Genomic DNA, 27,140 nt, shown 5'->3' on the forward strand with positions numbered 1-27,140 from the left:
ACAGATGGACCAGGTTGCACGGCAGAAGTAGAGACACAGATGTGGAGAGCAGGTGTGCGGACACCAGGGGGGGAGGGCGGGAGGGTGGTGGTGGGATGAATTAGGAGATTGGGATTGACATATATATACTAATATGTATAAAATGGATAACTAATGAGAATCTGCTGTATAAAAAATAAAATAAAATCCAAGGGAAAAAAAACCAATGAGGTATCACCTGAAAAAGTAAAAAAAATTTTTTTAAAAATTGAATTATAACCCACATTCAATAAAATGCACCAAATCTTAAAAAAAAAAAGTACAGAATATGAAGTGCAGATTTTTAAAATAATTGTAAAAAATGGATAGCAAAAACAACATAAAAAGACTGGAAATGAGTAAATATATTAATATACTGATTTATTAAAATATGATGCATTCAGGCACTTCTCTGGCAGTCCAGTGGTTAAGACTCCACACTTCCACTGCAGGGGGCACAGGTTTGATCCCGGGTCAGGGAACTAAGATCCCACATGCTATGCGGAGCAGCAGGGAAAAAAAAAAAAAAAGATGCATTCATATGAAAGAACAGTGCGTACACTCTAAAAAGAGTAAGGGAAATGAATAAAGAGTTACTTACAGAATAGTGTGTGTATATATATATATATTTAGTATGATCCTATGAATATTTATTTATTTATTTAAATGTAAGTAATCGCATAAAAAAGTACAGGAGGCTACTTTCCAAACTATAAACTCTAATTGTCCCAAGGGAGTAGGAGCAGAGGCAGAAGGCATTTCCGCTTCTGTATTTCTGCACTGTTTACTGTTTTTTTTTCTTTAATGAGCACATACCATTTTTTAAATATGGAAAGGGCATTTCTATTTGAAGGGAAAACACACAATTCATTTTTATTTGATAAGAGAACTAAGGTTCACCAGTGGGTCTGAGATTGATGAGCACGAATAAAAAGGGCACTCACTGGAGGAAAACAAAGTCTCCCAGGGCACCACAAGAGGTCATATGTGAAATGCTGTCTTCAATGAGTACTCTAAAATAAATAAAATGTCACCCTGAATTTTCATGTCTTTCTTCTGGAGAATATTAAATCAGTATTTAACCTTATACAACACTTATAAGCAAAATAAGGCAAACGACTATTAATACTTCCTTTCAATAGACGTGGAACTGAGGATATTAATACAAAAGTAAGTGACAATCACTGAAGAAACACTGAGGTCTAGGGAAGCAGTTTTCAAACCAGATTCCTGGAGGTCAGGCTCCAAGTACCACCTTGTCACCTGTACTTTGGTCAGAAACACTTCATTTTACACCCTGTATTTACTGGAATCCCACCTCAGATTTAATCTAGGGGAAAAACAAATTCCATTTTCAAAACATGTTTGTAAAATCGCTGTACTAAGCGATGGGAAATAGAGAGATGCTGAAGCAGTTTACAGTTTAATGACGTGCCACCCTCGACGACAGGTAATTATATTGCGTGGTAATGAGGAACAAGCCAAGCACAGACGGATCGACCAAGCGGAGGTGAGTTAAGCGGTCAAAGCTTCACAGCTGAGATTTGACTCAAGAAGACATCATGGATCAGCAGCAAGGAGAGGATCAGAGCCTACTGGGGTTGGTCCACCAGTACTCCAGCTACACAAAGTGGCAAGTTCCACGGACGGGACCCTGAATCATGGGAATTCCAGCGTCATCTCCCATACCCACCCGCATACTTAAGAGTTTATGGAGTGGGCTTCCCTGGTGGCGCAGTGGTTAAGAATCCACCTGCTAATGCAGGGGACACGGGTTAGAGCCCTGGTCCAGGAAGATCCCACATGCCACGGAGCAACTAAGCCCATGCGTCACAACTACTGAGCCTGCACTCTAGAGCCCGCGAGCCACAACTACTGAAGCCCGCGTGCCTCAAGCCCGTGCTCCTCAACAAGAGAAGCCACCACAATGAGAAGCCCGAGCACCGCAACGAGGAGTAGCCCCCGCTCACCGCAACTAGAGAAAGCCCGCGCGCAGCAACAAAGACCCAACGCAGCCAAAAATAAATAAATTAATTAATTAAAAAAAAAAAGAGTTTATGGAGCACTTACTAGAAGGGGCCAACACCCTTCTAAGCACTTCACCCAAACTTATTTAATTCCCACAACTGCGCTGTGCAGCAGGCACTCTTGCCGTCACACGTATCTTGCCTAAGAGTAAACGGTAAGGCTCCAAGATGTTCTGTGGCTTGCCATGGCCACAAGGCAAGCGCGGCCCCAGAAGTCTAACCCAAGGTCTGACGCCACAGCCCCTACTGCTCCAAACAGAATTCTACACTGGCACGGACCTTGCGGTGCAACTGATATGAAACGGGGCTCAAGCCTGAACAGGGAGCACGTGGAACTAAGTCTCTTAGTTCCAAGCACCTTAATTCCTGACAATTCCAAAACCAAGAGTTTTACTTATAATTCAGTGATAGCAGAAGGCCTCGTCAGAAAGCCCTCCAGCTTTTCAACTGTTCTTTCAATTCCATCAGGGTCTCTCTTCAAGTCCCATCGAGGGAGGTGCTCCTCTCCCCTGCCTCACACCGGGGAGAAGTGTAATTCACCTTGCTCCCAGTCACCACCAGTCCAAACCCAAGATCAACACTTTCCTTCTCAGACATCACCTTTAGCCACAGCATAGAAATGTCCATGACTCTCTCCTATCCTGACCCCCGTTTAGATTATTTTTTAGACTCTGGAACCATTGAGGCAAGAAAACTAGCTTTGTAATTGTTTCACCATCACGTATTTTAACGAACAGATGAGATCATTTAAGATTGTACCTATTTATAAAAAAGCATCAATATCAATTGAAAACTTTGAACAAGCCTAGGTTATACACAGCCAGACTGCCAGGTATGTTTTTCTTTTACCTTGGTTTCCAGAGCCACTCTATCCTTGGCCCTGATAATTACAGGCACTCCATGTACCAAACCACAGAGCAGCGCCTCTGCAGCCAGGGGTGAGTGAAATGCCTGTTGTCTGGCATGGGGAAAAATCTTCATTCAGATTTGAAAGTAAGTAGAGCAATTAATTAATAAAATATATATATATAGCTTGGGGTAATTAGCAGCACCAAAAATGTTTAGCTGAGTGTCCCCTTTTTATCTTGAGGCAGTTCCAATAGACAGATGATGCTCAGGATTAATGAAGTGTAATGAGACCTGCAGCAGCTGGCTAATTAGTCAGTGAAGAGGAAGCAGTAATGACAAGGGAAAAAGGGTTTTACTCTTGTTATGAGCTCAGGCCTTGGACAGTTCTCCTAAACGGTGGGGCTGTGCCCCCAGGAAAATTCCTGAAAAGCCTCCAAGTGGTCCCAGGGCAAATAAAATTTTTTTAAAAAAGGCAAAGAAACCAACGCATGAACGCTGGCTTCCAGCTGAGCAGGAGTAACTGTGGGGGCGCAGAGGCTGTGGCAGCTCAGTGCCAGCACGGTTCCCTGGGGAGCAACACCAAATTCTGTTGGCATCAAAGGATGACCACATCCTGGGCAAGCTGGACAGTCACCATCTTGTGTCTCACTGAAGACCTTACTGAGAATTCTCAGCTCTGAGCATCCCTTCCTCCCCAATACTAAGAATATTTAGAAGGTTATGAATTATGAAGGAGAAGCACTTAATGACAAAGGACAACTCTTTTTGCTCTGCATCCTGCACTTGGATCATCATTTACGAACTGCACGGTAGGAACCCAAATTCTTTCAGAATTAACTAGTTACTGGCAGCAAATTTCTCATTCTGTCAAGAAACCGTGAGGGAGAGAAGTTTGTCTGTTCAAAGAGAAATCTGACGACACTGGGATTATAATCTCTCCCCTCCACACAAACACACAAATAAGCAGCTGATGGCAATAAGATTGATCTTCCCAACTGACAAGGCCTGTGCTTCAAATTGCTTTCCCAATAATGTGGATGAATCTGCTCTGTGCGTATTCAAGAAATAGGCTGTGAAGAGCCAGTGTAGGCCTTAAAAGTGAAAAGTGCCCAGCCAAAGTGGGCCAGAAGCCTCCAGATGTTGCCGGTTTTCTAAAAGTTTCAGGTGCCTTTTAGTTCCACACAAAGTTCTACCTTTAACCTCCACCACTCAGCACACCAGCAAGAGACAAAAATCTACTCCTTATGTAACAATAAAGTCACCCCAGAATAACCTTCACACGCTGGGCTTTTACTTCAAAGAAAAGAAGCCTTGCAGCCATCATTGCCATGAAGAGGATATTCTAGGGGGAAGCCTGCAATTTTTTCAGCATTAGCTTCCTTTCCCCTTGGGCCAGAGGCTGTCAGAACCAGCCTGGAAACCACTTTCATATATGGCCGTCGCGTAAATGAAAATATTCCACTGTTAATTATTGACATGAAGAAGGTCACACAGGCTTGTCCTAGCGACACCAGAGAGCAGGTCTCGCCAGCAGCTTTTACTCCGGCCCGGAAAGAAGAAAGAAACTCTCATTCGTTCAGCAGAGCTTTGGGTTTATAACCTGTTTCCAAACTAAATACAGTTAAACTGCTTGAGGCTATTTACTTTTCCAGTTTTAGGATCTCTGTCACACTGTATTTTCTCAAAAGCTCTAACACACAATACAGTCATTAAGTCTCCATGCAGTGGCCAGAAATGGTCCCGACATTCTCATCAATCCTCCCAGACTGACACTCTATCTACACCCAAAGGTCAACAGTCAGGAGTTAGAGAGACTCACAAAGGTGCGTTTCAGAACCCCACACAGCAGATACGTGTTCCCAATTCAAAAGCAGAACTGGGCAGCAGCCCTCAACTCCCCTGATGTGACCCAGCCAGTGAGGATCTGCTCCATCCAGAGTGTTGGTATTAAGAGAGCAGTAGTTTCCTGTCTACCGTGCTGTTCCTACTGTAAAGAGAAGCAGCAACCCTCCTTGGGTGCTACAGACCCTCCGTGTGAAACGTGAAAGATGGCGGGTTAGGTGTTTTCAGAAACTCTGGTTTGTGATAATATGATGTGGTCTACCCATACAGCATATAATATCACAAACACAATCACAATCACAAACACACTGGCTGTCAACTCCACAGAATCAATCTCAAAAAATGGTAACTGATAATCCTGTATTCTCTCCCTCTGGGTGACATTCTTATAGCTGTGAGGCACCCCATGCTGAATGGAAGCTATGAAAATTCATTCTGACTGCAAGCTCCTTCTACATTTTAAGTACACTGCAGCTCAAAGAGGTGAAAGAGATCAGTCGAACTATAAAAATCATAAAAAAAGCTTTACTCTCAAAAGAGATCAGAATGGGAGTTTACAACATACACACTCACCATGAAGGAAGGTTCTTCTACAGTACCCTCTACAGAAAATTTCTTGGGGAAAACACGTAGCAGTGACATGGCACCTTTCAGTCTAATAATGTCAGACCTTCCCAAGAAAGATGAAAGACATTCACATTTCTCTAGATAGAGGCGCCCAGGGAGAGAACAAAGCTAGAGTTCACCAACCCAACGATCCCATGACGAGTCTTGTGATTCCAGACTCTGCCGCAGCAGAATTATCATCACACACACAAGCACAACACACACACATGCACACAAAACCATCAGGAGACACTTGCCTATGCCAAATTAAATCATTTCTCGAACGAAATGGGATATAAACAAACATAAATTACTTGCTTCTCTGATGCCAAATTCACAACACAATAGATGGCAAACAAAATCAAGCTTGTGTTTTTTAGGGTATAACAACAAGTAAGGATGAACAGGTGCCCCTCTTAAAACCTATTTTTCTATCTATCTGCCACGGGTAAACTCAAAAGGTGGCCTGGAAAAAAATTTGAATAGCAGCTGGAAGTCTTCACATGTTCTTGGCAGCAGCCGAACCAGGAACACGGATTATCTACTTTATTCACACGTTGGATATCACAGAACAAAAGGCAACTTGGCCTAAATACAGCAGCAAATGCTCCAGCAGCTGAAAATGTTTAAAGTCAAGAAAAATCAGCAAATTCCAGCAATGTGAACTTAAAACGTGGGTTTGGGCTCAACTCCATGCTCCTAGGTAATGCCATCGCTGTTGAAAATTGCTCCAGGGTTGCCTTCTGTATAGCCTGTACCAAGGAGTCAAGATCAGACTTCTAACTCCAAAATTCTACTTCAGGGCTGGTCCCCTTCATTCCACATTCTCAAAGTTCCTTTACAGATAATTTTATACACTAGCAAGATACCAGGCAAATACAAACAAAAACACCACTACCAAAACCAAAATATCTAAACAACAAAAAACTCAATACTGCGAGAACAGAAATGGTGAGTTTACGATACGGTGACAAATAACTTGTACCACTGGGGAAAAAAATCAGAGTCTGCACTGTCAGTTCAGTCCCTTATTCTGCCAGAATTGCCAAAGTAAACTACCATCAAAGAAAAGGAAACAAAGCCTTCCAAGATTAAGCAAGGCTTGAATTTTACATCGCATCTACCATGCTGCCCCTCACCACGGCTGCCAATTAAGAGCAAAAGTCAACAAATCCATTACAGTTGGAATAGGACCAGGAATTTCCACTTCTCGGCAATGGCTTTCACCAAACCAAGGTTTCCCAGGTCCTAACAAAATGCTAATCCAAGATCTACAAACACCCAGGCCGCCATCATCCTGTGGGAAATACTCTTGAGAGGCAGCACAGCAAAGTGGTTATGGATTCAGAGTCCAGAAGCAGCCTGCCTGGGTTGGGATCCAAGACTCTACCACTTACTAGCTATGTGTTCTTGGGCAAAGCATCCCTTGTATCTCAGTTTCCTCACCTCCACAATGGAAATAATTCTTATTTCACAGGGATGTTGTGAGGAGCATTAGAACAGCACTGGCCCAGGGTTAAGTATCAAGAAGTTTCAGCTGTATTACTATTACAGCCACTACCACTTCTGGGCTAGAGTTTAAGGAGGGACCTACTTTCCTTCTCTGTTTGCATGAGGACATGCTTCTCTTTTGCTTTCCCTCTCCTTGCTAGCCTGTTAGTTCCACCGCAGGACTGGTTCTGTGAGCCCAGAGAACAGAGGAGCCATTTTTTTTAGCAGTGGGCATCTACCCAGCAGAATCTCATAGAAGCGTTTGGTGAAATGAAAGTTACCGAAGATGGCCAGTAGTACCCTCCATGCATTTATTTGAAGAGGTCCTTAAATCTGCAACCAATGATGATCTAAAAACCCTTCGTAACAGGTAACAGAAGTGATATACAAGGTGCTTGTGCAAGGTCATTTCACCAACATCAGCTGCTCAGCACCTGACTCCCTGTACCTATGCCAACACTAGCTGAATGCTGGCTAACAAAAAGGAGGCAAAAACCCCAACTAATAATAATAAGCATTAATAATTGAAATGGAAGGGAAAAAATATACATCATATCCTAGCCAAAGTCTAGCCGTTCCCCCAGCGTCCCTCACGGTTCAGCAGCCCCCTCTGGTCATATCCCATCCCCACCCCCAGGCACCCACCATCTCATTACCTAATCCTGGTCACACTTATTAAAGTTGCAGCTCAAACGTCAACTCCTCCAAAAAGCCTCTCTCACATCCCACAACCCAGGAATGTTATGTGCATGTCTTAGAACACCTGCCACTTTCTACCTAGTATTCTCTCTTAGAATGTAACTTCAGACAGTGGCTGCCTGTTACACCTCTGTGTTTCTGATGTGCTTATTAGCATTGCAACTTGCTCACCTGTGCTTGTTGAACGACTGCATGGGTGGACACATTTGATGGCTCCTTTAGAGATCTTAGAGCTATGAAGATATTCTAAACACATACCCTGCCTTCACCCACAGCACTTATTCTTCATTACTGAGGAGGTGCAGGCTATTCTAGTCCAACAGCCAATATGAACTGGGAAATCAACTACAGCATATTATAAGCAACTGACTTCCGGATTTTTTGACAGTTGAGTTTTTAAAAATTTATTTATTTTTGGTTGTGTTGAGTCTTCATTGCTGCGCATGGGCTTTCTCTAGTTTCAGCAAGCGGGGGCTACTCTTCGTTGTGGTGCGCGGGCTTCTCATTGCGGTGGCTTGTCTTGTTGCGGAGCACGGGCTCTAGGCATGCGGGCTTCAGTAGTTGTGGCGCACAGGCTCAGTAGTTGTGGCTCACGGGCTCTAGAACGCAGACTCAGTAGTTGTGGCGCATGGGCTTAGTTGCTCCACGGCATGTGGGATCTTCCCGGACCGGGGCTCGAACCCATGTCCCCTGCACTGGCAGGTAGGTGGATTCTTAACCACTGCGCCACCAAGGAAGTCCCCCGACAGTTGAGTTTTGAAGACAAGTTCTAGATAACAATATTTATCACCAAAGTGAAGAAACTAGAACCAACAGTGAAGAAACTGGGCCTACGTACACCTCCCATCAACGTTGTAGCTTTAAGTCATTACTTGAGCCACGGGAGCAGCAGAAGTAAGAGACAGATCTGGGTGATGACAGGAATTAACACAGACCATCACCGTACCCACCCTTCCCTCTAACTGTGCTGCCATAAACTACACTGAAGCAGATTCTGGAGGCTGCCCTAAGCACCCACCCAAACATGTTTCTTTTGTGCTACAGGTTAATTCCTGTCTCACCCAGGATAAAGGAAAAAAGACAAGGTTTTCATGATGGCCTAAGCAGAGGTGTGTTGGGACCCAGTTTTCCAAACGTAGGTAAGCACATTTTCCCTCTCCTTTTGGTTCAGAGGCTTGAGGGCACGTTCAAATGAGTCGTTGGTACCTAGAAGCCGAGCAGGCTGGCTGTCACTGAGTCACCACCACATCACTGCATCAAGAGATGCTCGGGGCTTCCCTGGTGGCACAGTAGTTGAGAGTCCGCCTGCCGATGCAGGGGACATGGGTTCATACCCTGGTCCGGGAAGATCCCACATGCCGCGGAGTGGCTGGGCCCGTGAGCCATGGCTGCTGAGCCTGCGCGTCCGGAGCCTGTGCTCCACAATGGGAGAGGCCACGACAGTGAGAGGCCCGTGTACAGCAAAAAAAAAAAAAAAAAAAAAAGAGAGATGCTTGGCTGCAGGTATTTCATATCTCCAACAATTTGGGATCCAGCGCCCTCACAGTATTAGCAGTGGATCTATATCCATGTCTGTTAACTACGTTCCAAAGGATCCTGATATGCCAAGGCTCAAAATCACCTGAATTTAGGCTATTACATGGCTCAACATCCCCCAAATAGCCTAACTGCATTTACCAAACACTGTATCTACATGTGGGTGAACGTCTGCTCTGTCCTTTAAGGTACGCAGATACGTTACCCATCCCCACAATATTATGCCCCTTGCAATATCAAAGATAAGCAAATAAGCAGATTGCATTGTTTTTAATGGAAGGATTTCCTCAGCAATACCAACAGTCTTATCAGAAATTGGCACGTGAGAAACCTATTGGTGAGCCTTCCATTTTCAAGCCGTGTATTCAATTTGTTGCTAGGTTAGATGGTACACTTTTTTTTTTTTTAATTAATTAACATTGATTTTTGGCTGTGTTGGGTTTCTGTTGCTGCACACGGGCTTTCTCTAGTTGCGGTGAGCGGGATCCACTCTTCCTTGTGGTGCACGGGCTTCTCATTGCGGTGGCTTCTCTTTGTTGTGGAGCACGGGCTCTAGGTGCGCAGGCTCAGTCAGTAGTTGTGGCTCACGGGCTTAGTTGCTCCGCGGCATGTGGGATCTTCCTAGACCAGGGCTTGAACCTGTGTCCTCTGCATTGCCAGGCAGACTCTTAACCACTGCATCACCAGGGAAGTCCCTAGATGGTACACTTTTAAACACCTGTGAATTTGGCTAGACGTCAAATAAGAATAATTAAATACACGTTTTAAACAAAATTTAAAACAAAAATTAAAATCAACGCAATCCACACATGTGCTGACAGACACGTACACTACATGCCTCCACCTATTTAGAAAAAGCACATGGTCTAAGTTCAAAGAAGTGTTGAAAAAGGCCCCTCCCTGCTGCAGAGTTTCACAAAGTCACCCATTTTGTCACATGCTGGCTAAGAACCTTGCCACCTTACTTCACCTTTCTGATCCTCAGGTTTCTCAATCCACAGAGCAGACGTTATACCACCTACCTCACAGGGCTACTGAGTGGATAAATCATATGTAGGTGAAGGTACCTGACTTATACCTAGAGCTCAGGCTGGAAAGCCCACAAAAACTTTTTTAAAAGTCACGCTCAGGGCAAGAGAAAGCAGCTTGTGGTTTCACTTTTACACACAGGCATCAGTAGCTTCCTGAGCAGTGTGGTGGAAAGGGTGTGACCTGCAATTCCAAACCAGACCGCATTGATCCGGCCCTCACAGCACCCCCGGCTTACCGCGTGGTGACACAAGCATGACCTACCCTGAACACAGGGCGGGCAGCAACTCCAGCAGGGCCGGCTACCAGCAACCAAGGGGCTTTCTGACCCTGGGGGAGAAGAGCTGACCTCCAGAGGGAGGAGGAAGGAAACCACATCATAAATCTCACCCCCAGAGGGGAGGATGCTTTCTGAGGAGCTAGGGCTGAGGGAGATGCTTCAAAGCAGACAAGACACTGCGCAGGCTGCTGCTAGCAGATGTGGTCCAACTGCTCCCTCCACACCCAGCCACACCTAGATCCTCCCAGGAAGATAAGCATCTAGGAGAGGCAGTGTGGAGCAGGGCTCGGTGAACACAGCCAGGCGCGACTGCCAGGCCCGGCCCACCGCTTACTAGCCGCCTGCCACTGAGCAAGTTGCTTCCTCTCTCCAAGGCTTAGTTTCCTCATCTGTAAACAGATCTGTGCCCATCTCTAGCATTCTCCCGAGTATGCAGTGAGGTAATGCATCTAATAAATGGCACAGAGTCGGGTACTGAAGAATAAACGTTGGCTATTGTTATTGAAAGGTCTCTGCTTCCTTCCTCAGTGAACACCATACCAGCTGAGTGTACCTGAGCACAACCACAGCCTCGCCATTTGTTTCCCCAACAAAAACTTCTTAGAATCGATCATGAATTTGTATTTTTCATAGGGCTTTCACGAATCATGATGTAACCGACTGTCACAGCAAACCAGGAAGAGAGGCGAGGGCCGGCGTTCTTCACTGTGCAGGTGTATAAAGCAGCCCCCCGCCTCATATATACCCATCCAAATCCTATTACAAAAACTGTTTTCCTGTCTCTTGACTTGTTTGTGAGCTTCTTGAGGCAGGTAAAGAAACTGTATCCCAGTGCCTAGCAAAGAGCTACAGACAGAGGCCCTCCGTCAGGCAGAATGTTCAACAGGGGTTGAGTAACACCATTCATTATTCCAATGATCAGGGCTCCTACTCCAATAGGAGTTTTGTTTGTGGGTTTTTAAGGCAGGGAACCTTAGAAGATGAGTTACAGTGTGAATTCCCACTGGGGGAAGGGGGAACAAAGACAGAAGTTCCCAAATCAACTGCTGCATCACAGAATGACCTGGGCCTCGCTTTACTCTCCCAAAAAAGCACTGAGCAGAAGAGCGGCTCCTGATCAAACAAAGAGGGAGCCAGGACCCAGGACACAATTTATGTGTGCAGACAATTATGAGCTTGTAGGAAAACGAGGTAAGAAAGGTCATTTCAGAATCCCTGGATGACAATGGCTGAGATGAACATCTGGGTCCGCCCTCCCATCTGACCCCCCAGCACGCCAGGGGCAAACCCTCACAGAGACAGCCAGCGCCAGATCTGGCCCAGCTCTAGTGCCCCTCCCTCAACTCCAACCCTCTCTCTTCCCCAAAAGCCATCAGAATTTACTACCCTGATAAACAGTGCATGTGGTTCTGTGGCCAAGAACTCCTAGTCAAGTCCAGCTACAGTCAAGCCCACTGCGGAATGAGTATGACTTTAAAAAACTGTTCCCTTGTGTTTCAAGCGAAAAAATAACCTCCCATCTCAAAATTGAAATCATATACATTTGCAGAGGAAACCCAGAGATTTTTTTTAAAGCGGGGGGGGGGGCAGGGCGGGTGTTGGGGTTGGAGACTGTAAGGCACTGAGGGCTGGTAAGTAGTAGTTCTTGAGCCAAAATTAGTTTTCTCCATGGCTGTTTCTTCAGTTTAAAAGACCAAGCTTGCACATTTAGCTGGTATCTAAACTTCTGAGGCTGTGCCTTTATTTGCTCAGAGTATTATTAACTGCCTGGCTTCCAGAAAAGCATTACTCATGCGGCATCACTCTGAGTAAACGCATATTCACATTAGAGAAATCTCATTCATTTTATTCACAGCCACACAATATAAAGCTCTGAATGGCTGCCACACCTAGAAGAATGGATTGCAGTTTCACGGGGTACATTTTTACCTCTTTAGCTATGTCCTAGTGTCACCCTTAAACTTTTCTCCTGGTCCAACTACTCTTGCCCACCCACTCAAAGGAAAAAGAAAAGCAACAAAAATGAAGAGACAACCCGGGCCTAATTAACTTCCAAGGACCGGTTCCTCTCTCTGCAAGTACCGTAATGCCGTGGGCTCCCCTCTCCTCTCCTTTCCACCAAAGTGAAGTCAATTCCCCAGTGCCCTGTAGGGTACAGGGACTACATGAGGGAGGTCCCTAGGGTCCTATCAAAATTTCATGTTATCAAAAAAGGAGACAGACTCAGATAAGCTCTTCCTGAAGTTAAAGTTTAGCCACATCATAAAGCCAAAATCATTATCATGAGTGATTCATTCTTTCATTCAGCACATTATTTACCATGTGGCTGGTGAGGCCACCTCTTCTCAGGGAATGAGAGCCAACAAGGAAGAAGAGGCGCTAAGTCACCTTAAAACAACTCTGTATGTGTTACTACTGCCTTCACTACTTTACTCATTCATTCATACACTCCTTTATTTATGAGACTTTTATTTATGTGCCAAGCACTAGGAAGGAATGCAGGGGTGAACTAACACATACAGACATCATCTCTGTCCTCTATACACAGTAACAGGTGCTTTCATATATAATTAGGGTGACCTAGCGCCCAGCTTGCCTGGTACTCTAAGAGAGATTCTCTCTCTCCTAGAATCTGGGAGATTCCCTGGATGTGGGACAACCAGTGCTAAACTGGGGAAGTCTCTGTCAAACCAGGATGAGTTGGTCACCCTATTTACACAACATACGAATTTAAGCTTCCCAACCACTCCCCAAGGGCTATTTATCCTTCCCAGTTCGTACAGATGAAGAAAATGGGGCTCAGTGAGGTCAATGGTGGAGCCAGGATTTGAATGCTGGCTTATATGAATCCACAGCCCATGAACTTTCCACCACCGTTGAGTTTCTAAAATGAGAGATAAAATATCCTAATTCTGAATACAGCCCTTCTCACGACTGCCTGCTGCTTCCCTGCTCCCCTGGTCACTGCCACCCACTCTCCACCACAAACTCTGTGCAGCTGGAATTTCATCTGCTTGGCAGTTGTTCGCAGATAATACACAATCTCCCTCTACCACTGCAAGACTGAATTTTTTTGATAGCAAGTCGTTTAAACCTCTGTAGGAATAAATGTCTTCCTCAATAGAAATCAGGGCACCGTTTTCAAGCACCAGAAACACACTTTGCACTAGACTTGTATTCACCTCTCAACTACTATACAATCAAGCTAGCAATCTACAGAAACTCACTGGCACTTAACAGTTCAAACAGACTAGGCAGATTTTCAAAGGCTCTATCCACTTTAAACCAGACCTTCAAAGTTTCTCTTTAAAAAACAAACCTAATTCAAAATGCCAAGGCCACATTCCAAGGGATAACCACCATTTGCTTGTCAGTGTGGCCAAAATAATGTCTATGGTTTGTATAAGGATTTCAGGCAACACACACACACACACACACACACACACACACACACACACACCCCACTCCTGCAACTAGTCGTGCTTAAACCCACAGCTCTCACTTCAAAATTCCAACACAACTGCACTCTCAGCGGGGGCGGGGGGGGGGGGGGTAAAATTCACCCAAATAATGACACAGCCTATGTAATTTCCTTGCCACCAGAGAAGAACAGAGCCTCCGGACGTTTTATGTTTTGCTCACATTCTTCATGAATGAAGCGTGCCTCAGTGATCCTCAGATTAACTCTCCACCTGCATCATTTAAGCATTAAAAAAAGACTTTAAGGCCGGATCGTTCACAAGGCCTTTGTGAGACCGAATATAGGCCAGCCTGTGTCTCCATGCTACTGTGTGTGATTACTGGATTTGCTACTCAAAGGTCCTGTGCCTCTTGAAAACAAGGTTGGGGGAGAGAGAGAGAGAGAGAGAAAGGCTAAGAGAGGCCTTTCAAAAGCAAACACAGTAGAGGCATTCTACAGAGGGCAGCTAATGTGAGTCTGGCTACAGTAGTCTCTTCTGACGACGTGCTGGACGCTGTGGCTGCAGCACTAAGTGCTCCGCACGCTTTTTGTGAACTTGGGAGAGGCACCACCACTGTGTCCTCAACCAACATCAAAAGGCACCAGGCTCAAGTGACTGCTGCCAACCCTGTGTACTTTCTAAAGCGCAACATAAAAGGGGGTGTTTTCGGCTGGGTGCATTTTCAGGCAAACTCAACGCTCTTCTACACATGCTGAAGGAAGCCACACCCAGAACAGGTTTCGGGGGCGGGGGCGCGGTTGAGGCATTCAACTCAAGTTCAAAAGACTTGCTGCCGCTGCAGGGTACTGCTTTGCCTTTTAACCAGGACCTGTAATAATAAAGGCTGCTGTTGACTACTGAGGGCCCACCGTGTGCCGGAACAATTTCCACGGAGAATCTCGCTTACTCTTCCAACAATCTTATTACACAGAAGTTGTATTACCCCCATCCCACAGAAGAGACAGCAGGTTCAGGTTGGTAAATAAATTGCCCGGATCTGGAAAGCCATTTGACAAGAGGCACAGAAAATAACCACATGTGAAATGTTTGTCATATAACGTTAAGTGAAAAATAAAAACAACATGCCAAGACAAAACTGAATCTATATAATGACTATAACACTGTTAAACTGTATATAAACAAGAACTATCAGAGAGTTAAGATTTGTGGGGACTGCGGGATTTTACATGAATTATTCTTTCATTTTTATTTATTCTGGAGATGACCTGATACGGCTGTGAAATAATAAATATAAAAAATGTTGGAGTAATACAAAGAACAGCTAGAAATTTAATTCTTGTCTATTAATAACCTTCAACCTTGCCTTTGAAAGAACACCATCTGAATACTACTGCTTTCATTACCCACACCCCTTCCCCTGTCAGAAAGGTTCTGGACTGATGCCAGTCAGAACAGAAGTCACTTATCTCCCCACCCCTTTTCTTTCTTCTAAGGGGCCAAAAATTCTGGCCAACAAGTTTCAGCAGGTGCTTTTCCTCCCCTACCTAATCAATAACCAGTAATTTTAAAGCTTCACCTGCAGACTCACAGGAAATGAGCGCTTATCAAGTAACAGATATTTAATGTATTTCAAATCCAGCTTTAACACCAAAACCTGAAGGCACTTGCTGGGTAAGTTTGATATATATGAAACCGGACTGAAGTCTAACCAACTGCAAGAACACCAACATTCATTTAATTAGGATCATTTTAGTAAGATGGAGTGTGGGGAGGAGGGGGTATTTTTGCTTTAAAAAATAGTTTAAAAGTATATCAAAGGTTTAAGTCACGAAGCAAGTATGGACTTAATAAGCCTCTACTTCCCAGGACACCATGTTGAAATTCTGGAAGAACTTAAGAGAAAGTAGCCCAGAGTATTTTTGTAATTCTCCATTAATACCAAATGGATAGATGAAAAGAAACTGTGTTTTTTTAACTTCACAAATTTCTAGAACTGCAGGATTAGCAAGTAAGAGAATCCTAGCCAAACTCTACAAAGATTTATAAAGCTAGGAATTAACCAAACATGCTTTAAAGCCCTTGTAATCTCCTAGGGTAACGCTAAACTTTCTTTAATTAACTATTACTCATTTGGATACTATATTATTTTTACAGTTAAAACGATCCAGTTTACTTCACACACACACACACACACACACACCCCTCCTTCCTTTAAAGCAGACTCTATATGAAACACAAACGTTAAACCTCAGAAAGGTCATAGCCTCTTTAGGACTATTTCCTTCTCGGCTCAAGGGGTAGGGGAGCAGGCAGAGATTATTTCCAAGGCAGCACTTCTTAGACTTGTCTGTGCATACAAACCACTTGGGGATCTTGCTAAAAGGAAGTTATGACTTAGTGGGTTCGGGGCGAGCCTGAGATTCTGCATTTCTAACAAACTCCCAGGTCATCTACAGACCACACTGAGTAATAAGCTTCTAAGTACCTTGCAGTTCCGAATTCAAGGAGCTTATGCTGTTTCTGTTTTTCATCACAACAAATGCAACAGCCTCCTAAGTGGTCTCCTGCCTCTTCTCTTGACCAGCACCCACCTTCCAAAACAATCATTATACTCAGGAATCAGACTGGCCCTTCCTTAAGGAGAAAAAAATCAGAACAAGTCACTCCCATACTTAAAATCCTTCAGTAGCCTCCCACTGCCTTCCCAACTCCTTAACTTGATTTACAGGACTGTGCATCCTCTGGCCTTTGTTTACTCTCTCTTCTAGTACCCCTCCTACCGACACTTCCTCACTCTGGACTCTAAGCTCCGGCCACCCTGGCCCTGCTTCAGTTCCCCTACCTGGGTCCCCACCTGGAACAAGTTTATTTCTCCACTTGCTTCTACTCATCAGTCAGCTCGGTAGCATAGCGGAGCCACGCTTACTCACACACTTCCTAACCAGAGGACAGCTTGCTTACTGAAAAGCAGGCGACCAATAAATATGTGTTAATAAACAAAGAGGACAAGAAAGCATGTCCTATACTGCTTAAAACACTTTTATCATTTTATTTCTTAGGAGTCCTCTCGCTTTAAAATAGCCTAGATTAGTAACCAACTACTGAGCTTTTGAATGCCAAGTCCTTTGCACCCATGATATACAAACAACTGCCAGATTTTTAAGTAAGCCAATCAAGCAAAGAATACTGAAGTCAGAGGAAGGCTTTACGACGCCCCCATCATTTATTTCCCCCTGTCATTAGTTTTTCATGGCTGGGGCTTCTAAGAGTTGATAGAAACTTGTCAGGCAAAAGGGAGAAGAGGCACTAAGATCTAAAAATGGCTGGGATCTACCTGGCGTATTTTTGATAATATGCACAAGTATGATTCCAGTAGGAACGGATGAATGGCTGTGAAGCTCTGGTTCACTGGAAACTTGAAGCTCTGACAGATTATTGACCCCATTTGGCAGTCAGGAGTTGGCTGAGGCCTGCAGATGTTAAATGGCTCCTCTAGTTTAGCAGGGTAGAGCTCATTCCTGACTGGCTAAATACCTTTTCCACTACTACACAATTTTGTTCTAAAACATACTTTTCCCTATCTCTTCATTCTTCAGCAAGAAATCAGATACAATATCTGCTCCTATCTGGGAGCAATTCATGCAATCTGTTCTTCCCAAATCCTCCCACCCCCAAATTGCAAAGAGGGTACAAATGATCCAATAAGGGAGCGTTTCTCAAACTTGAGTGTACATCACAGTCACCAGGCATGCTAGTTAAAAACCTGTGGCTAGGCCTCACCCGGAGAGTTTCTGATTCAGTAGGTCAGAAGCAGCGCCCGAGAATTTACACTTAGAGCAAGTTCCCAGGTCAGGATGCTGCTACTGGTCTAGGAACCTCATTCTGAGAACCACTGAAACAAAGTATTCCATAATACTACTTCATTCATTTACTCCTTAATAAATGCTTAGTGACTTCTATGGGTAAGACAGGCTGTATCAGATTTTTGTCTTTATGCTCCCAGACTTTGTGAAATGTAAGGAAAGCAGAGAGGCAGATACTCAAACTCTAACCAAAGGCAGGATGTGAAAATCACAGGAGATTGACCAAGGGCTTAAACTTTAAATCTTAAAGGAAAAGAATCCAAGCAGAGATTCTGATCACCTCTCCCTTGAATTAAGTGGCATCTGAACTGAACCTCAAAAAAAAAAAAAAAAAAGATCCTGACACAAGAAATAATTCCCAGGGGGAAGAAACCAGGAGAGCAGGAAAATGCAGGGTAGGTTTAGGGACTCATAAGTACCGTGGAGTAAGGGATAGCAGGAGCTGGAGGTGGGCAGGTCAGCTGGAGTCAAATCCCAAGTTTTTGCAGGGAGCTCTCTTATCAGAGCCTGCATTTAGGGAGGCTGGGGCAGCTGCATGCGGGGGAGGGGGGCATTAGGAAACCACGGAGAGAGACTAACACAGAGGAGGCAGCAGTGGGGCTGTGAACAGACCCCTTTCTAGGCCCAAGGCATGAGAAGAGATGAAAATTGGGAACACAATCATCTAGAAAGCTTCCTCAGTAGCCAGGACGGTTTAGAGTCCCATTCTTTCACTACCGTTAAGTGGTATCTTTTGCTCAAACGGAGTAACTATCTCCCTCCTCTTCTTCCTAACTGGTCTCCAAGAGTCCTTTTTACAGTCATCCCAGTCAAACATTGGACTTAAGCTAAAAGAATCAGTGTTCCCTTGACTGTCGGTGCTCCAGACCACCAAACACTGAGGGCACCGCATGTCCAGAAATCTGAGCAGTTCTGCGCTCGTTAATTTTCCATGCCGCCAGAATGTATTCATGATATCTGGGTAAGGGGTATGATGGCTCATACCTAACCTACACTTTGTGGTCCTATAGGAGAAGATCAAGTTTGGAGTCAGAAAACCTGGATTCTGGAGAGGAAGCCTCATACTGGTTGATCTTAATCCAATGATCTATTTCTTTATAAAAAAGGAAGAGAATACTCCACAGGATTATTATTAGTACTAAGGAAATGCCCACTTATTTAGAACCTACTGAGTACTGGCTCCCATGCTGGGTACTCTGGATAATCTCATGTAGTTAATCAAGCAAGATGGTACATATTCAAGTTAAGTGTTATAAATATTAATAATAATAATTAATAGTAGCACATCACTCAAAAAAGATTCTAATTCACAAATCTGCTTGGAAGTTCTAAATTTTGAGCTGAAACTGTGGTAAACTGGTGAAAAGAGTTTTTTTTTAAATTGGTGACTTATCCCACAAAGTTATCTGCGCTTAGAAAAATCTATAGTATCATAGTACAGCATTGGCAGGTATCCAGACCAGAACCCAGAAAATGTTCTTATAAATCTTGGCCACCCCAAGAAAACCAGGGTTATCATTTGTCACCAACTCTTTTCACTGCCACAGTGGGAAACATTTGAAGGCTATTACTTTATATCTAAGAACTTAAAGTTTTCTTCATGACAAGCAGGTGTAAACCCAGCAATCTTCTCTCTCTGTGGTTTATGAAATTACACAAGACAAACATCTAGGTACCATAACAAACTGGAAAGTTCTTTTTAAACACTTAAGAATGCATTTTCCCCATGATCTGTGGGTATAAAACCAGCAAAATTCTTTCCCTAACAGTTTAGAAATCAAAACCAAAAAAATGAAGAAATTCAAGGAGGCAACCCTGAGAGAGCACGTAATAAACTTGAGTGTAACACATTCCCACAGCCTGCAAATCTTTAGTCTCCTTCTATGTCCCAATGAAGACAGGTGACTCCATGATTCCAGAACTGAGCCAGAACAGCTAAGAGAAAGCACCTTCTCCAGAAACACCAGGTGCTAGATGTCAGGGTCAGGCTGCAAAGAAGGCAGAGAAAGTTCATGTTGGTGTATTTCAACTAGATTCTGTCTTCATTATAACTCCACTGCCAGAACTGATAGAATCAGTGCTGTGAGGGGGCAGGTAGGAAGAAGAGAGAAGCAGGTTGGGGCTGGCATTTCACAAGGTCACCTTCTCTCTCTTTTTTGCAGAAATAAAATAATATTAATATCTAGAAGTCTTGGAGGAGACAGTTCGAGAACAACAATGTTCAACCTGAGCTCAACACAGTGCCTGGGACCTGAAACAAGCTATTTGACTCTCTACCGTTTCATCTTTAAAACCTCGGGGTGGGGGGCAATATAGGGGCAAGGGATTAAGAGGTACAAACTACTATATGTAAAATAAGCTACAAAATAAGCTACACAGGAAATAAGCCAATATTTTATAGTAGTTATAAATGGAGTATAACCTTTGAAACTGTGAATCACTATATTGTTCACCTGTAATGTATATTGTACATCAATTATACTTCAATTAAAAAAAAATCTCCTAAGTGTGCTATGAACACAAGATGAGATATAGACAAAGCTCCCACTAACACGTCTGGTGCATGGTGAGCACTCCATGAAATCTTTCTCCCACTACCCAACAGAGGAGACAAGGAGAAGCTTTCTGGAATAATGGAATGTAAGCACAGTCTTAAAAAAAAATTGTTGGGGGCTTCCCTGGTGGCGCAGTGGTTGAGAGTCCACCTGCCGATGCAGGGGACACGGGTTCGTGCCCTGGTCTGGGAAGATCCCACATGCCGCGGAGCGGCTGGGCCCGTGAGCCATGGCCGCTGAGCCTGCACGTCCGGAGCCTGTGCTCCGCAACGGGAGAGGCCACAACAGTGAGAGGCCCGCGTACCGCAAAAAAAAAAAAAAAAATTGTAGGAAGGATTCCTATTGGTGAAATGGAAGGGCAGAGCCTTTGAGGCATGAGGTAGACAATGAAGGAAAAACCCAGGGCTGGGTTTCATGAGGAGCTGCAGGCCTGCCCACCTGGAAGATTTATTTGGTTGGAATGTAAAGAGCTGGAATAGGAATTTCGTGTCTGGGGCCATTTGGGGGAGGGTCCTGAATGCCAGGCTAAGGAGCCTGGAATTTAATTTACGCAAGAGGCAGGCGCAACAGCCTCTGAGTAGAGGAGGGGCAGGAGTACCGTCTGATAAGGGGTGGAGCTGGCTGAGGTGAAACTGGAGAAAAGGTATCATCATGAACTTCTCCGTTACTACAAGCACATTTTTTAAAAACATGTGAGGTTGAGTTTTGTTGTGTTTCAGCAGTCCTCTCTTATTTAAAAAAGAAAAACAAAACAACAAATCTAACTGTGTAAGATACACGAACAGATTCTGAGGAAGGTGGTAACTTAATCTTGCAGGTGAAATTCGAAAGAGATCTCGAGCGCGCAGTGGATATGCCTGTCAGGTGTGTGCCTGTCAGGTGTGTGCTGGGCGTCAGTGGTTAATGTCTGAAGCCATCAGAGGTGGAAGGTCCTATCTCTTACACCAGGAGCATCAGTGTGAAAGACATCACGCTGCACCTCGGCCCCTCAGTGAGGTTTTGTTTCTAATCACACTTATTTACTTACTGATAAATCTCTATAAACTATTTTATCTAAAAGACCAGACTCACTTTAACATTGTATTTCCCTTAAGTAGAACATTAAAACTCTGCCCCCTCCTGAGATTTTTAGGATCCAGGGTGAAAATATTTGAAACCAAGAAAACTGCAGAAATATCTCCTAAAAATCACAGTACTCTCAGACTCTAAGGTATAGACGCTAAATAAATAAGTTCATATTAGAGGCACTAAAAAAAAAATCGATACAGATTCAGAGGTGTCGTTTGCCAGTATTGGGTTATAAGTACTAGGAAGGATTAAAAAGAGGAAAAAGGCAGCTTAGTAGGCATGTACGAAATTAAATCAGCAGACAATCTATATGTTATCAAAGATGTGATGACTGGAAGCACTACAAATACTAAACAGTAAGTAACAAATACCAGACGGGGGTCGGGGGTAGGTGGGGATGGGAAAAGGTTTTATCAAAAATATTCCTCAAGTTTTTTAAAATGCAATCAATTCCATGTGTAACTAAGGATGATGCCAACTGTTTGTAATTCTCCTGGGATCCACCATACTTGAGAGTTAATTCACCCTGGCTCAGTTCCCCAACACGGGTGGTTTTCTGTTATAGAAGAAATACCAACACTAAACTTGTGCAACTTCTAAACCACAATATTTAGAAATAAGAAAGTTATCTGCAACCAAATTAGGGGACAAAGGTCATTTAAGAAAATCACCACACAAAAATGTGGAGCTCACTCCTTTTGAAGGAATTTCCTTGGGAAACACGAGGTAAAATATCAAAGGCACGCGGTGATTTTTTTTAATTTAAATTTTACTTTTCCAGAGAGGACAGTTTAAGACATTTCCTGTGTGTAAGCTCCACCCTCCTCAGTGAGCAGTTTTACAACCGTCCTCAAACCTTTCAGAGTAACAGCCTTTTGTTATGGGTGGGCCTGTGGGCACACTGCTCCCCACACCTTCTGGTATTTTCTCCTTGGTTTTCATTTCTTCTGAGACTACAGGAGGGGGCTGACTGGACCTCAGTAATAGGTTTTCAGATCAAGGATCCTCCTTGGTGCTTTCTCCTTGGCAGTATGATACAATGAAGTGAGGAGCCTGGGTCATTTGAAGAAGAGGTGCATTCTGAATTCTCAGAACCTCAAACCTCAAACTGTGGGCCTTTGACCACACACCCAGAAGATAATGGACACACCCCACTCCTCTATTTACCATCTTCAAGTCCCCACCCCACCACCAGCTCTGGCCCCCCCTAAGTTTTCCATAAAAGCAAATTCTACCTTCGAAGAGCTCAAGAGGGATGAAGCAGACACACAACCATTCCCTAGAGAGAATGGAGCTTCCTCTTAGCAAACTGCCCGAGGAATGCAGCACAGCCTAGCAAATGTTTAAAATCATGTCCTGTTCTGCCTCTTGTTTTCCAGAAAAGTGTCATTACTGTCAACTATTTCACAAGACAAATAAACCTGTGAATGAAATATAGCCTCCCCGTCTCCCCAGTGAAAACATTCTAAGACTGAGCTGCTTCCTTCCTTCCTCCTCCTCCTCCCAGGATCCACATTTGTGGCACCAAGAAGAGTTAAAATAAGAAACATACACCGTCTGCAAAGGCTACTTTTTCACAGCACTAGAATCATTCCCAGCCTATTACCGATTCCAGGGGCTTCCTAACGGAAGGAGTTCTGTTTTCAGTTACAAATCCTTTTTCGTGTATAAGCTCCAAGACACCACCGGCCAGGCTTGCTGGCTGGGCAGGGACAGCCAAGGGAAGGGGGCTGCAGGGGCCACTTCGGCCGCAGGCTGCAGGCCCATCACCCCACACACTGCTCTCCATAAAAATATTAAGATTCATTCAACTGTTTGAGATTAATACAGACTCCAAGAAACCTGTAATTGATCCAACTAATCTAACCCAATAGCACTGGAATGACAATAACTGGTTTTCATTATAAATTACACAGCTCACTAAATTGATGGCAAGGCTCTATCCCAACACAATACATCAAAAGGGTTAAAACGAAGCTTCGGAATCAAAACTGTAATTTACCCAAGGCTTAGGAACAAAAAGACCACTCCCTCCTTCCCTTTGCTATTGTTCTACAGGGTGTCCAGCAGTGCACTTTACACCTTTAGGCTTCCCAGAGGTAAAAGGCTGGGTGCTGGGAGACGGAGGCGACCCGGAATCAAATACTTGCATACTAATAGGTCTATTATCATTGATCTACTAAAATGCAAAGACAGCTAAAAAGAGAGAAAATGTGTGTGCAGTGGGCAGCAGATACCTGACAACCAAGAGAGCCCAAGGGAAACTGGAGATAGAGACTCCAAATGGTGGCTTTTCTGGAGTGAAGAGTGAGAAACTGTCTCCTTGAAGTAGTGAATGGGGTGCTCGCAGCCAACCAGAGGCTTTGGGGCCGGGCGCGCGGCCGCCGGTCTTCATTAGGGTCATGTACCATATGGCACAAATAAACCCTCAGAACCACTGGAAGCAGCACGGCCCCCGGGCAGGCCCGGCCTTTGAGACGGGAGTTTACCTTGTAGCTGCTTGAATCTCCCTTCCAGCTGGTTGTAGTTGTAAGGCACCTGCCCCGTGTAAGCCGGCGACAGCGGCCCGGAGATGCTAGCCGTCCTCTGCAATTCCATTATGCCCAGCGTAACGCCCCGGCGGGCTGCACGGTGGAAATCCCGCTCCAGCCCCCTCCTACCCCCATCCAACACGCAGCAGCTTCCGCAACGCTTGGCTCCCGGCCCCGGCTAAAAGGGCTGGACCTTAGGCAAGCCCCATCCCGGTGTGAGAGTCCAGCAGGCAGATCTGATAGGAAGTTGGCCGCAGGAGAGTCCACCTTAGCCCGGCCACTCACGCATCTAATTCCTTGTGGCTTTCCTTCCTTTTGTGGCCCTTGGCTCTAGGCTTGAAATAAATTACCGAGGAGGGGCGGGAGGGCGGAGGGAGGGAGGCGCAGTCCTACTTAAAATTTTTTAAAAATATGGCCAATCCTAAACACGCCTCGGTCGCCGAGCCCGGGAGCTCGCGGGCACAGCGCACACACCTCCTCCCGGCTGCCCTTGGCGGCCGCCGGTTTGTAATTTAATCGGGAGCCACTCGCCGTGCGCTGGGCGGTGATGTCACCTGATTAGCATAACCGCATTGTAGAGGAAACGCAGGCTGTACCACAAGGGGCGCGGGGGAGGCCGGCCGGCCGCGGCCCCCACCCACCGGCCGCCGCGGGGCCGCCGACCCCCGGGTCGGGCCTAGGACGCGCCTGCCGCGGTGGTACCTTCCCAAACAAAGCTGCTGGAATTACAATCTTTTGTTGAGAGCCTCACGTAACGGAAAAGTCTCCGATTACTATCTCATGAAAAGGAGGCGGCCCAGTAGGGTAAGGCGCCCCGCAGGTCCCCGGCCGGGGCGGCTCCTCCACTATTTAGCTTCAGGAGCTCACGCAGCCATGCGGGCCGCGCACCTGGGCGCTCAGCGTCCTCACCGCGCGGGCACCGACCAAGCGGAGGCGGCCCGGCCGTGCCAGCGGGTCAAAGTAAAAGTCCCCCTGGGCGTTGGGCAAGGCCACAGCGAGGGGGGCGGGGGGGGGGAGCGTGTAAGTTCAGGCTCACGGAAGGATATTCTCAGCCGACCTGCCGCTGCCAGTACGAGACGTTAAACGGCGGTTTTCCGGGATAACACCGGCCCTATAACAGTAACTCAATGCAAGCTTTACGGGAGCACCGACTTGCAAGGCATTGTGGGAGAAAGGTACACAGGTAAACACCTCCAGGATCCCTGACCTGGATGACTTCAGGAACCAATGAGGAGAGAAAAGAAATCACCCTGAAATCCTACTGTGATTTGTAAAACAAAGCCTTTAAACTTGAGTTCTTCAAAAATTTAAAACTCTCCTCCCTAACTTCTCCCACCAGCCTCAACCAAAAACAAAATCCTCTACATAGACAATAACAGTGATCAAAATGTGTTCTTGGGAAATAACTGACCCTAGTTACCCACCCACCCACCCATCCTCTTTCTCAGTAACTACAGGCAGACAACAAATTACAAATTTAGCGTTTCAAGTGTGTAGCCTTGCAGCCATACTCACTGAAGAAGGTAATTTCATTCCTAAGGGATTCCAATCTGCCCTGAAGAGATGGGCCTCCACCACAGGTTTACTTTAGTCCCCAGGGCACTTGTAATTCAAGCAACTGCATCCTGTTCGGGGCTAAAGTTAAAACAAACCCAGAGTCTAGCTAACTGCTCAACTCGGAACAACCCCACTCCTTCCATCCACACCGCTGGGTTTTTTAATGCATCCAGTGTCAACCTTGAGCTTTCTAAAGCCAGGCCCAGGATTCGAAGATATTTCTCCACATCCAAGATGTAGAGCACTTTCTAAAGCCCCTCTACTGCAATTCAAAACACTGACAGCAAGGTGGCAAAATGCAGGGTCTTGGAAGAAGCACTTGACTAGGATTCCCAAGACCTGGCTTTCTAGTCCTGGCCAAGCCTCTTAATCACTTATGACCTTAGAAGAAACCCTGGATTCTTTCTAAACCTCTGCTGTCAGACAGGGATAATTCATGCCTACCTACAAGATTACTGAGGGGATGATGTGAAAATGCCCTAAAAATGGTCATACTATCCAAAATTAGAAGTATGTTTTGCAAAATGCACCTCTTCTTGATTTTTCCCCCACATATCACATCAAGGCTACAAAGAGGAGAATGGAGAATTTTCTCATTTGAGATCTTTTTAACGGGCCCCTCTTCACTATTAAATATACTGGTGATATGTAAGTCTCTAAGTGTCTAGCTATGGGCACACAAAATGAGACTGCAAAGTGCTTGACAATTTACAACACATTTTTAATCTTTAAGCCACTGAGTGAACAGAGTATGAATCACCACTCTTAGTCTCCCTTTCAGTTCCCTCTGGTACAGGAAAGTTGGTAAAATAAGCTTTCTAATTCACCAGGTTACATGCGATGTGATGGAGGGAGAGGCTGGGGCTCGTGTAGCCACGTTGGATACTCAAGAGCACACTTAGAACAAGCCAGGTGAAGTGGACACATGTAAATATGAGAAAGAAAGGTTTTGAGGCTAGGAAAGGGTTTAATAACCCCACAGGGGCAGGGGGTGAGACGTGGGAATGCTGTGGTGTGATGGGGCCAGGGAAGAAGAGGACCCAACCCTGATGGCTCACGTGACCACCTCCACCTCAGCAGCGGGAGGAGGTAAAGGACGGCCAGAGCGCTCATGCTTTGTTCCACACAGTATTTCCTGGATGCCAACTGTATGCAGGGCACACTGCCTGGTGTTTTGGAGGAGTCAAAGATAACTGGGAGAGATGGTAGCCAAAGGAGATGGGACAGATAGGCCAATAGTCCAAAACCAGAACAGAGTGAGGAGTAGGTAGGGGAGCTGCACAGGCAGGCAGGAAGAACAACCCCAGGAGGGAGTGGCATTTGACCAGACCTTGAAGCACAGGTAGACTATCAACAGTCTGGGATGAGGGGGAAGCTCTTCTCCTCGTTGGGGGAAAGCAGCCCAAGTAAAGGCACCAACTGGACTGTCGGGAGAAGAGTACCAGCGGGTGCTACCGTTTGACTGAAACGTAAGGAACTAGGGTCAGGCGGGAGGAAAGCCGAGAGAGGCAGGCTTGGAACCACTGGAGATTTTTGAGCCAGAGGAGGACGGGTTCTGGGTTGGGCTCTAGGGACGATTAATCTGGCAGTGGTAGATTAGAATGGGTTGAAAGGAGAGAGACATTGAAGGCAGCAAGGTGGTCACTGCAGTTGTCCAGGTCAAAGGGCTAGTCAGGGTACGGCAATAGGAGCAGAAAGGAATGGGATGATGCAAGAGTTAATCCATAGGACTTTGGTAACCAATTCAAGTCCTGTGGGACTTCAAAG

At 45.2% G+C, this 27,140-nt stretch overlaps 1 protein-coding gene across 5 annotated transcripts in view; it reads right to left on the reverse strand.

Annotated features, from left to right (window-relative positions):
• Window positions 1-27,140, reverse strand: part of SPTBN1 (spectrin beta, non-erythrocytic 1) — a 195,987-nt gene that overhangs the window by 87,801 nt on the left and 81,046 nt on the right. Inside the window, exon 1 of one of the 5 annotated variants that reach the window (XM_019942660.3) lies at window positions 23,775-24,270. The exons of the other annotated variants lie outside the window; for them this stretch is intronic. Coding sequence (XP_019798219.2) covers window positions 23,775-23,883 — 109 coding nt within the window. The 5' untranslated portion in view covers window positions 23,884-24,270. Of the gene's footprint in view, window positions 1-23,774; window positions 24,271-27,140 lie in introns of those variants that run through there. 5 annotated transcript variants of the gene reach the window in all.

This window comes from Tursiops truncatus, chromosome 14 (assembly GCF_011762595.2).
Source record: "Tursiops truncatus isolate mTurTru1 chromosome 14, mTurTru1.mat.Y, whole genome shotgun sequence".
NCBI classification, from domain to species: domain Eukaryota; kingdom Metazoa; phylum Chordata; class Mammalia; order Artiodactyla; family Delphinidae; genus Tursiops; species Tursiops truncatus.